The sequence below is a fragment of the Megalobrama amblycephala genome, linkage group LG13 (genome assembly GCF_018812025.1).
Source record: "Megalobrama amblycephala isolate DHTTF-2021 linkage group LG13, ASM1881202v1, whole genome shotgun sequence".
NCBI classification, from domain to species: domain Eukaryota; kingdom Metazoa; phylum Chordata; class Actinopteri; order Cypriniformes; family Xenocyprididae; genus Megalobrama; species Megalobrama amblycephala.
Window position 1 is genome coordinate 9,126,307 of NC_063056.1, and position 12,044 is coordinate 9,138,350.

The following is a 12,044-nucleotide window of genomic DNA, read 5'->3' on the forward strand; positions in this document are numbered from 1 at the left end:
GTATTAAGGGAACAAAAATGGTTCTGTGGCATCACTGCAAAAACACCTTTGTGAAACCCTTATTTTTAATAGTGTAGGAAAACTGAAATATATTGTGTCAAGTAGAATATTGATGACTCAGTGCTCTCTAGAATGGCAATGTCATTCAATGTAATACCAATTTCTGTTTCACTAGCAAATAGCAAATCATATTCAAGGCTGTGCAGGGCTGTAAGTAACCACCATAGACACTGAGTGTCCTCTCTATTAATAAAATACAGCCCAATTGCCATATTACTTTACAATAATTTCTAGACATATGGTTAGGGCCTTGTGGCTGTCATAAACAAAAAGTCCCTTTCAAAGTAAGTCTTTACACTCAGAGGCCATATTTGCAATGCCTCCGGGTAGCTATTTCGTTCATCCAAGATCAAGTCCTATCTATTTGAATGGCGGAATCCTGAACTGCTCATAAATTGCATGGCGAACTCACAATTAAATAAAATATTTTAAATCAGCAACAAAATCTGACATGAACCATCCCATAAATGTTGTTTCTTATACTCAAATAGTATTAAAAAGGTTATTTTTCAGGTTAGATCAGCCAATGCGCATGTGCAATCCTAAATGCGAGTCTCGGGTTTCTATGGGAACTGGAGCTTCGAACGGCACTTTAGCAATCAGCAATTGGATCTTTTACTTAGAAGGCGGGTCATATTCCACCATTTTGCACGTTGCAGCTTCTCCCATTCATAACTAATAGTAGTGAACCGTCTTTCTATATCTATAGTCTTTGGTATTAAATAAATAAGAGATACTGAACATCAACACAGAAAAGGAAATGGGGTGGGGGGGATTATAAACTGTATCATTAGAAATGCTGTGAATTTGGGCCTCCTAACATACTATTGTGATGAATAAACAGATAATATTGATGGAAGCTTGTTTCCGCCAGTAAATAAAAAAGGTAATTGCAACTTTTTATCTCACAATTTTGACTTTTTTCTCGCAATTGCGAGTTTACATCTCTAAATCTAAATCTTTTCTCAGACTTGTGAGATATAAAGTCAGAATTGTGAGATAAAAATTCGCAATCACCTTTTTTATTTTTTATTCAGTGGTGGAAACAAGCTTCCATATATATCAGATATGTGATTATCTACTTTTTAAAATTTTACTTTACTCGTTGTATTTATCCAGATTATCCAGGAGGTTAATATATATATATAACCCAGTAACTGACTACAATTTGTTAGTAATCTACTCAGCACTGATTAATTTTACATAACAAAAATTGGAGTTAGTAATGTAATCCATTGCATTACACAATTAAGGTAATATAATCAGACTGCTTTTGATTACCTTTTGATTACTTTTAGATTACTTTTAACTCATTTATCACCTTGAATGGAATAGGATAATCTTGTACTATATTGATATATATAAAAAAAAAAAAAACACAAAGAGAAAGAATATATATTCCAGTCTTTATCAACAGCATGAAGTACGTTATTACATTACCAAAATCTAAATAATACACTTACTTAAAAAGGATGAAATATTTTATTTATTATGTGACAACTGACATGAGAGAACCGTGAACTATTTTTAAAAATGTATTATTATTATTATAGTGGTTGACTTGATTATTTGATTACTGACCTAACTTCTCATATTTAACTTCTCAGTGGGTACTTCAAGTAAATATATTACGTCAAAGAGCTTCAGCTTACAAAAAAGTTGTGGAATCCCTGCATTGCATGTAAATATGAAATTATGCAAATTTGAACATTTTCTTATTTTTGAAAGACAAAAGCCTTCCAAAGACAGCAATACATGGTTAAATAACTCATTGAGTGGTAATTCAAATAATAATTAATGTGCTTGTCAGGAGTTTATTAGATATGCAATGTTGCAATGTTGAAACTTGAAATGTTTCTGTAAATCCAGTAATCAATTGCTGTGTGTCTCAGTTTTCAGTGATAGTCCATCATGCTTCAGCTTCAGATCATCATGCTAAAAAAATGCAGGCACCAAATCTGTCATCTTTTCATTAAAAACAGCAGATTAAGCAGAAACAGTGATGGACCAAAGTACTGTATGAAGTTTATATATTTTTGAAGCTGAGCAGCATTACTGACATATAACAATACTTGCTTATGTGTTGTCATGTTTAAGTTTGGTTCATGTTATGTAATGAATTTGATGTCTTTTATTTTGAAGTTTATTCTTCCTGTTAGTGACCGTTTCCTGTTTCCTTGTTTTTGTTTTGTTTTGTTTTGTTTTTTACCTCCGTTCATGCCATTCGTTCCTTGCCATAATTGTCGTTTATTTTGAATGTTTTATGCCATTTATTTGAATAAACTGCACTTGGGTACATGCCATGAAGGTAATGCACCAATAAGCTGGATGCCAACCGCCGTAAAACAGGAAAGAGGAAGAAGAAGAAGGGTACATGCCATAATTCAGTCTGAGTGTAAGATACTGTTTCAGCGGATCGCGATGATGATGGATACTCTGAAACTAGCTTTCCTACTTATGATTTTTGGTGTTCATTTGGATGGTAGGTCATTTCTGCACGCGCACACACACACACAGAAAGAGAGAGAGAGAGATCATTAAAACTGTCTCTTGTATGGTTTTTGTTTCAGAAGCTTTTTCCCGGGGTATTAAAACTTACTTTGCGATAGTAAACACACCATATACATTCCCTGGTAACGGCAGCAGCTGTGACAGAGCTGAATGGAGAAAGAGTTCCCCCACAGATACAACTATTGCTACATACCAAAACAAGATCTGCCGGATTGAAAAAGATTTTCGAGAAGAGTTCTCGTGTAAAGAAAAACACCTGCTTCTCAACTCAGCAAAATACGCTGACAGTGGGCCCTATGAGTTTGTCTGTAATGGGGATAAAAAACCACTTATACTGGATGTTTTATGTAAGTATTCACTGTATCTGATTTCTATAAAAGAGTTACTTGAGTCGATCAGCATCAGCACATGATCAGCATCTGATTTTGATTTAAAATATTCCCTTACAGATGCAGTAAATGTGGATACGGCAGAGATGGACAACATCACCCTCAGCTGTCATGCAGCCAATGCCAATGATGTGACGTGGCTGCATAAAGATGAAAAAGTTTTGCACTATAAGAAAGATGGAACCATAATCCCTGGCAAAGGCTACGAAGGAAGAGTATCACTGGAGAAGAACTGCCTCAAAACCGGTGATCTCTCTTTGACCATCACTGGAGTTTGCAAGACAGATGCTGGATTATACCAGTGCTTTGTGAATGATGAAACGACTAAAGGAGACCCACAGGCCTGCCTGTTACATGTGAAAGGTAAGACTGGGAAAAGCGATTCAAATCTAATTTTTAACTTGCATCATAGGGTCAAATACTACATGATTTACTTGTCAAATTTGGCATAATAACAGTTTTGCACCTTATTTGACTCTAAAAAAGTAATCTGCTGTTTGATTCGCACAGAGAAACGCTCCAGTCCAGGAAACCAAACAGACTCCAACTGCAATGAAGCACAAATTCCCATTATTTATAAAACAGCCACCATCATTTTAGGCACTTTGTTGGGCTTCCTTATTTTAGTGGCTGTGATATATTTACTGTATTGTCTCACCTCCAAACTACCCAAATATCAATCCACATCAGCTACAACCACTTATGAAAGGCAGTCAGTGGACAGTAATCCTGTTCAGGAGAGCAATACCACAGAAAATAAGTCTTCCAACACCAGGCCTTTTTTTAATCTGTCAGAACGAGGCCTGTAAAGATCTAGGCCCGTTTCACAGCGCCTGCTCAAGTAAAGCAACAGCACTACTACAACACCAGGCTCATGTGGAGATTTCACAGCATTTCTACTCCAAAATGAACTGCAGCTCATTTATTTAAAAATATAAAAGACAATAATTACCACTTTAACCAGCAGGTGGAGGCAAAGTAGCATTTATTTGCGCATATATCAGCCATTTCATCTAATCGTTTTTCACTTTGTTTTTGACTAAATATTAAACATTATAAAATAACTAGGTTTAAAATACATTTTGTCAATGTGAAGTATGAAATACTTAAAAAATCTTAAGGAAAACAATAACTTTTCTTGTGAATGAATGACACAGAAATCACAGCAGCTGTCAGTCAGTGCACTGCAAAATCAATAATTTCAGCACACTTGTAAGAACTCACATTTTATTCAATTAATCTAACTAAAGTGCACAATAAATATTTAATTTTTGAAGCTTTTTTCACATAAAGGTGTGTTAAAACTTATGGTCGAATTGAATTTAGCCGAGGAGGAACAATGAGGTACATCTTTAGGCTATTTATTTATTTTGCCTGACTATTTAAGTGACTATATTCTGATTATAAACTAAATATTATACTACTGATGCTCAACACACCAGCAAATGACATCTCACAGGAAGTTTTCGAGCTGGCTTATATTACTGTAGAAGTTCTAAAGAATAGTCAATTTATTGTGTGTCTTGGCAGGAAGACAATCTTTGTAATGTTTACCATTCATTAACTCTGTTAACACAGTATTGCTTTCTTGACTCTTGTAAACACCTGTTTACTGTGGCCTTTGCTATTCCATATATTTTCTGTTCTTTTAACTGTATGTAAAAAGCATTGTTTCAGATGTTTAATGTATTTTTCCATTTAATATATACATCTTTATTTTTGTTCAGTGTGTTACTTTTGCAACCAGTATATAAGTATGCAAAGTAATAAAATATGAAAATGAAGTATATGAAATATATTTTATATTGAGCAAATGGTATTGTTCACACACACACACGCGCGCACACACACACACACACACACACACACACACACAGAGGCTTCCATGTTTTATGGGAACTTCCCATAGACGTAATAATTTTTATACTGTACAAACTGTATAATCTATCCCCTAAACCTAGCCATCACAGAAAACTCATTTAATATGATTTATAAGCTGTGTACCTCATGGGGACCAAAAAAAATTTCCCCATAAGGTCAAAATTTACTGATATGTCTATTGTGGGGACATTTGGTATACCAGGTACACATACACTTTGTCAGGTTTAGCTCACTTCTGGATAAGTAAGTAAGTAAGTACAAACACAGACATGCATGTCAAATTTACACACATAAACTGTTTTTAACATTGATAATAATAAAAGCAGCATATTAGCATATTATTATGATTTTGGGAGGATCATGTGACACTGAAGACTGGAATAATGACACTGAAAATTCAGCTTTGATCACTGGAATAAATTATAAAAATACATTTTAAAATATGTTAACAGAAAAAAAGGTATTTTAAACTGTGATAATATTTCACAATATTACTGCATTTCAATCAACAAAATGCAGCCTTGGTAATTATAAGAACATTTTTCTAAATAATTTAAAAAAGTAAATAATAAAAAATCTTACCAACCCCAGACTTTTGAACATTATTCTGTATATCAAATAAGCCAAATAAAAATGTGAATAACAGATGATTTACCTCCTTTCCCCTCACTGTCTGCAGGCTTCACTTGAATGGGCCGATTCATCTGAAAAACAAAAACAATCAAATGTTGATTCGATAAAATGTCTAAATAATTCAAATTACACAATATACATACTTTATACACTCAACATACCTGACAATTCTACCAATGGATTAAGATTTCCCATACACAATGTTTTATAGCAGTGTTTTGCTCAAAGTGGCTTTGCCTTAGTGAATTTCTGTATAGACACAAACCTTGATGTTGTGGCTACAATTAAGGGTAACACTTTAGAATAACTCACGCTATGAAGCATTAGTTAAGCATTAGTAAATAGTTAATTCATCATTTATAAAACATTAATAGACATTAGTAAGCCATTTATAAATACAGCTATAAATGCTTTGTTCTTGATTTATAAGCATATCTATAATGAGTTTAATAATTGTGTTTTCATACTTTATTAATGATCATTTTATCATTTCTAAATTATGTATTACATTATTCACAAACCAGTAATTTAGGAGTTGTCAGTGGTTCATAAGATCATTTAGGAAGTGTAATAAAATATTTAAATGTACATTTATGCATCTTATTATTTAGACATATAGTATTAGTTACTCAGTGTGTTAATAAATGCTTTATTAACATATTCCTAGTGTCAAAACTACCTCAGTACTAACTTTAAAACCTTAGAGAACAGCAGTGCAGAAGATCACTGAACCTTTAAATCTCATTTATAAAGCTTTACAAAGCATAAATAGTCCTCACTTTAGATGAGCTCACAAAAATAGTTAACTGACCACTTCTAAATGTTTTATAACTACCTGAATTAATCATGAATTGCAGTAGGAATATGTGTTAATAAAACATTTACTAACACACTAAGTAACTATTACTATGTGTCTAAATAATAAGATGTATAAATGAATGTTTAAATAGTTGATTAATCATTTACTTACACTTACTAAATGAACTACTGACAACTCCTAAATAACTGGTTTGTAAAAAATGTAATACTTAATTTAGAAATGATAAATTGATTATTAATAAAGTATGAAAATACAATTATTAAACATTATAGATATGCTTATAAATCAAGAATAAAGCAATTATAGCTGTATTTATAAACTACTTACTAATGTCTATTAATGCTTTATAAGTGATGAAATAACTATTAACTAATGCTTAACTAATGCTTCATAGTGTGCAGTTATTATAAAGTGTTACCCAATTAAGTAATAAGACGGGCCACCTGCAGACTCACTCATAAAGTAATTTGTCATCATCTACTGACGTATCAATGTACCTTGCCGAAAGAGTCACAGACTGACGGTCTGTCTGGAACAAACACAGACAGCTGAAGTGATACAAACAATAAAAAGTTGCAGTGCTTTTGGTCTGCTATTTCAGCTCTCTTGGAATGCTGCTCGACCAATCAGATTCCAGGAATGGAACATACTGTTGCACAAAAAAAGTAATTGAACATTTCCCCCATTATTGTCAGTTACAGTTCACTTACATATTGACCCTATAGCGGGGGCATGTCGTCACACTACACTATATAGGGTAGATCACAATGCAAACCCCCACAATTGCTGAAGAAGAACATAATACTATTCACTTTATTCCTACGCCCCATGGCACTTTCTGCATTATGGGTGAAACAACCGTTAAATAATCAGTGAAAGTCTCGCTCTATGAACGCAATAATACGTTTTTTTTAAACTGGGTACAATGAGATGACAATATTCGACTCACCCTTCAACCATCAAACATTAAAAGGACATTTAAAAGTGCAAAAAACATCAACAAGGTACTTTCAACAGACCATGAATAACCCCGAAAAGTGTGATTTTTTTTTTTTTTTTTCACAGCGATAACTGACGGGTTAAATATCACTATAGTTATATCTGTATTATACATTGCCTTAATCAAACTTACTATTTCAAAGTGATTTCCATCAGTTTGACAGATAATAAATTGTATTTACCTGTGAAAAAAAACCTGGAAAGTGACGTGAGGATTTGAGGAGAAAAACGAGAGATTCTTTGTGAAATCCAGTGAATTATTAATGGGATATATCGTAAATTAAATCAGGAGAATAGACCACAAATGTGCAGCGTAGGTTGTCCTTTTTCATACTATTACAGCAGAATGCAAAGGGAAAAAGGAGAATAATCATGAGGAAAAGAAAGCAGCGATTGAAAGAAATCTTGCCATAGATGTTCTTGTTATAGCACATTAAAATACCAAGCGTTACATTATTCTCATGACGTCTGAAAATAAAACTTGAAGGAAAACTGATGGATAATTCAGTCTAACTGATGGGTAAGCTTTATTTGTAGGGCAACCTTATGATTTAAAATTATTCCTTTCAGTCTTTTTGAATGGAAGTTAACCAAACCGGAAGTGCTACCCATAATTCAAAACACAGTCAGGAAAAAGGTGGATTTGGGAAAAAAAAAAAAGCACTATTTCTAAAATACTGTAATCATGACATCAAAACAAGAAGCACACCTGTAACTGTCTTCTCAGCGAAACTTTAACAGTAAAACAAATGGTACACAATTCACAAAACAGCAAAAATTGAGAAAGGTAAATAAATCTTGTTTGTAACAATTCTAATGAAATGAGTGAAATTTTAAACACTTGACCTCTGCAGAGTTACTGGATCATGTGTGCCCTGTAAGCCAATAAATAATGACCCGGACACCTTCGAATCAAATCATACAAGCTGTTTCCACATAGTAACGGCAGTTTATTCAGCATAAGCTGCTCCATTGACTTCCATTCATACAGAACAGCCTCAATTTACAAGTTTTTAAGATAACCTTGATGACTGCTGCACCATTCCCCCCACCCATGCCAGTCTATTTTGGTAACACTGATTTAAGACAACAAAGAACATGCAATCTGTGCCTGGTCACTTTACAGACTTTATGCTGATTTCCATATGCTGTTCAATATGTATATATAATGTAACCTTTTGACCCTGCTGCCCCTGCACTTAAACTAATGTGCACAGGATTGTAGGGAGATCAGCTTTAGAATGATGGCCATCTGATCAGGATTACAGAGGCATGCTGGATTACACTGAAGAGCATGTGTGTGAAAGAGAGAATGTGAGAAATCTGCCACTGAGATGTTTGGAATCAGAGTGTTGCTGAATGCTTTAAAATGCGTTGCCGTGGCGCTGCTAGCATGTTCTTTGTTGTTTCTATGGTGTTCTGGGATGTTGCTTAATGGCTCAAGACAAAACCACCAAGATTGATTCCACTAATAAGCCTGGTTTCAGTGAGAAAAAAACAACAAAACAAAACAGGAAGACAGAACAGGAAGACATAAAGAACTGCATAATATAAAAAAGAAAGAACCTGTTTGTCTCTTGACATAATCAAAGTGTAAGAAAAAAGTAAGATGAAAGTAAATGTAGCCTTGCAGAGTAGGCCACGCACCCTTAAAATGTATTTAAAATCAACTAAAGTGATTAACAAATGAACTGCTGTATTAATCGGTTAACATTGTGTGTGCATAACTCAGAAACATGTTTTGTTTGCATTGGTAACTGCATAGATTCACTCCATGTAATTTGTACTGTTCATTTACTATATTGGCAAGTGTTGAGTTGATGATCAGAAACAATGAATGAATCATTTATAACTGATTTGCACATTAGCCTACTAAAATCTTCAAATACACTGATAACCACCATTATACACAGAAGTAAAAATACAAAATGTAACTCATATTTGACAACGAATATAAGACTATTATATTAACTATTTAAATAAAATACACTCATTAATGGGAAAGTTCACCCAACAATAAAAATGAACTCATGATTTACTCACCCTCAAAAAAAGAAGAAGTTATATTACAAAATATCCTGGCTCTTTCAAGCTTTATAATGGGAGTGAATGGGGCTCAAGATTTTGTAGCCCAAAAAAACACATCCATCTATCATAAAAGATAACCACACGGCTCCAGGCGGTTAATAAAGGCCTTCGTGAAGCGATGGGTTTTTGTAAGAAAAACATCCATATTTATAACTTTATAAACTAGAATCACTGGCTTCTGGCAACGGCCATCCGGCGGAAGAGAGACCTATGATCCGGTGCATAGCGCAATGATGAACGCGGAAGCGCAGAGGATACGGTCACAATTAGAAGTCTAAAATGATATTTATTAAAGAGAAATGTCAGAGGATTTCGATATAAAAGAAGAGGAGCTTGAATTTGTTGCCCAGCCCTATTTTTTTGAACCGTGAGGGGTGTCAAAGCTTACGATACTCCAACATCTACGTCAGAGGTCACTCTTCCGGCAGAACTCGACTTGCGTACGGCCATTGCCAGAAGTTATTATAGTTTATAAAGTTTTATATACTGATATTTTTCTTACAAAAACCCATTGCTTCGCTTACAAAGGCCTTTATTAACCCCCAAGAGCTGGTTATCTTTTGCTACTTATTTGGTATTACTTTATCTTTTATGATGGATGGATGTGTTTTTTTGGGCTTCAAAATCTCAAGCCCCATTCGAGCTTAGAAGAGCCAGGATAAATTTAAATATAGCTCTGATTGTGTTTGTCTGAAAGAAGATAGTCATGTACACCTAGGAGAGCTTGATTGTGAGTAAATAATGGGTTAATTTTTATTTTTTGATGAACTGTCCTTTTAAATATGATGGGAAGCTCTGGGAACTAAATTTTACAGGTTTTTCCACTTTTATTTTATACCTTTTTACTGTATACAGTAAAACTGTATGCATTGTCTCATGAATACAATATAGATTTTCACCTCAAATTATTATAATTCATACTTTTTTACATTTTTAAGATGAATTTACTGTCCTCATAAACCTAATATAATTTTATATATAATACATGCCAAGGTAACTTACAGTTAACTGGTTTAATAAGTAGCATTCTACAGTCTTTTCTGTTGAAATTACAATCCGTTTAAACAGTGTAGGAGTGAAAGAGAGAGAGAGAGAGAGAGAGAGAGAAGACATGCTCTAGTTTCCTGGAGAGTCTCGAAGCCCATTTGTAGAATGTCACGAGCGCAGTGATGTGCTTAGTCATGGAGAGAGATAGTGATACTACTGAGAATACAAGAATAGGGGGGAGGACAGTGCAACTGTGAAGGACAAATTTCAGATAGACAACATAATGAAGACATGAATGAGAAATAAGGAAGAGAGAGAAAAGCACTCTATGAGAAGTGAGAAAGAAATACATATATAATCTATAAAGTCTTTAAAAATGTTAGTTAGCTATCACCTTTTAGTTGCCAGCCCAAGGTCCACTTGCACCAGCATTACAACATATACTAGATGTTGCATAAATTGCCACTATGTTACAACTTAGACACTACTAAATATTAGTGCACTGCACCTCTAAACATACACAAAACCCCATGCATAAACTAAACATTTACATCATGTTTTGCATGGTTGACTTCAGTCCTTTAGATCAGGGGCCAGCTGCATAAATATAGCTGTTAAGATAAGACTGTGTCTCAAGAACTAGTCTGACGAACTAACTAGTTATGGCTAATCAATCTTTCTTTTCAGATTTAAATTAAACCAATCTACCTTTTCATGTCTTGAAGAAAAAAATTAGATGACCGCATTACAGTTCCATATCACTTCACCAAATGATTTCATTTCATAAGGTCCTTATAGCCTACAACCACAAAAGAAAACAAAACCCACAACGACATCGACCAAGCAAATAAATTTAGCAAACAATAGGGTAAAAACAAATTATTGTCATGGTTTTTGCCACAAAATATGTTTTATTACATCCTGAAAGGTCATACTCTTTTTCTCCCGCTCTCACTCAAACACACACACATACTGTACGGACACACACTCGCACAGAAACGTGTTGTCAGCGCTGCTCTGATGAATGAATCAGTAAAATAGTTTAGCAACTTAAAAGCTACATGACATTTCTCACCAGCGAGGTAACAATGGTGCTCCGCTTCGCATTGTGGCAACATTACCACCTCGGGTGTGCATTATTTTCTAAAAATTCATTGATCTGTCGTCAGTTATTCCTTACATAACCTGACATTATGATCCTGCTGGTGAAAATAGTGGGCTGATCCAGGGTTATAATTGTTAACTATAAAATAAAACCATAAAAACATTTTCATGTCTTGAAATGAAATAAACATTAATTGAAATAAAATTGAATTTAAAATTTTTCAGATACATTTCCTATTTTCATTTAGTTTTAGCTGAAGTATTAAAATAAATAAAATTAAGTAACCTAAAACTAAAACTTAAAGGGGACCTATTATGCCCCATTTTACAAGATGTAAAATAAGTCTCTGGTGTCCCCAGAGTGTGTATGTGAAGTTTTAGCTCAAAATACCCCACAGATAATTTTTTATAGCATGTTAAAATTGCCAATTTTTGGGATTGAGCAAAAACTTGCCGTTTCAGTGTGTGCCCTTTAAAGAGTATGAGGTCCCTGGGGAACAAAAGAGGGCATTTCTGTATATTGTTGGTGTTTTCAAACTGGTGGGTGTTTATAGATCATGCAATGAAAATGA

The 12,044-nt window shown here is 34.0% G+C and overlaps 2 protein-coding genes across 5 annotated transcripts in view; one reads left to right on the top strand and one right to left on the bottom strand.

The window, feature by feature from the left end:
* Positions 1-12,044, bottom strand: part of celf3b (cugbp, Elav-like family member 3b) — a 57,726-nt gene that overhangs the window by 21,388 nt on the left and 24,294 nt on the right. For all 3 annotated transcript variants that reach the window (XM_048152556.1, XM_048152555.1, XM_048152554.1), the window contains exon 4: positions 5,497-5,545. In XM_048152556.1, the coding sequence (XP_048008513.1) occupies positions 5,497-5,545 (49 nt within the window). The remainder of the gene's footprint in view (positions 1-5,496; positions 5,546-12,044) is intronic.
* On the top strand, positions 2,208-4,000 carry LOC125243156. Of its 2 annotated transcripts, none has more exons than XM_048152558.1 (4): positions 2,208-2,542; positions 2,634-2,918; positions 3,021-3,323; positions 3,471-4,000. In XM_048152558.1, exons 1-4 carry the CDS (start codon positions 2,317-2,319, stop codon positions 3,767-3,769), a joined length of 1,113 nt encoding a protein of 370 aa, XP_048008515.1. In that variant the 5' UTR covers positions 2,208-2,316; the 3' UTR covers positions 3,770-4,000. The 2 variants fall into 2 exon arrangements, with proteins under 2 accessions (XP_048008515.1, XP_048008514.1); XM_048152557.1 differs by having other exon boundaries at positions 2,209-2,542; positions 2,631-2,918.

Coding starts and splice junctions, on each gene's coding strand:
- LOC125243156 (XM_048152557.1), top strand. CDS start 2,317: ATGTTTTATGCCATTTATTTGAATAAACTGCACTTGGGTACATGCCAT. Junction 2,543..2,630: donor TTTTGGTGTTCATTTGGATG/GTAGGTCATTTC, acceptor TTTTTGTTTCAG/AAGCTTTTTCCCGGGGTATT. Junction 2,919..3,020: donor ACTTATACTGGATGTTTTAT/GTAAGTATTCAC, acceptor ATTCCCTTACAG/ATGCAGTAAATGTGGATACG.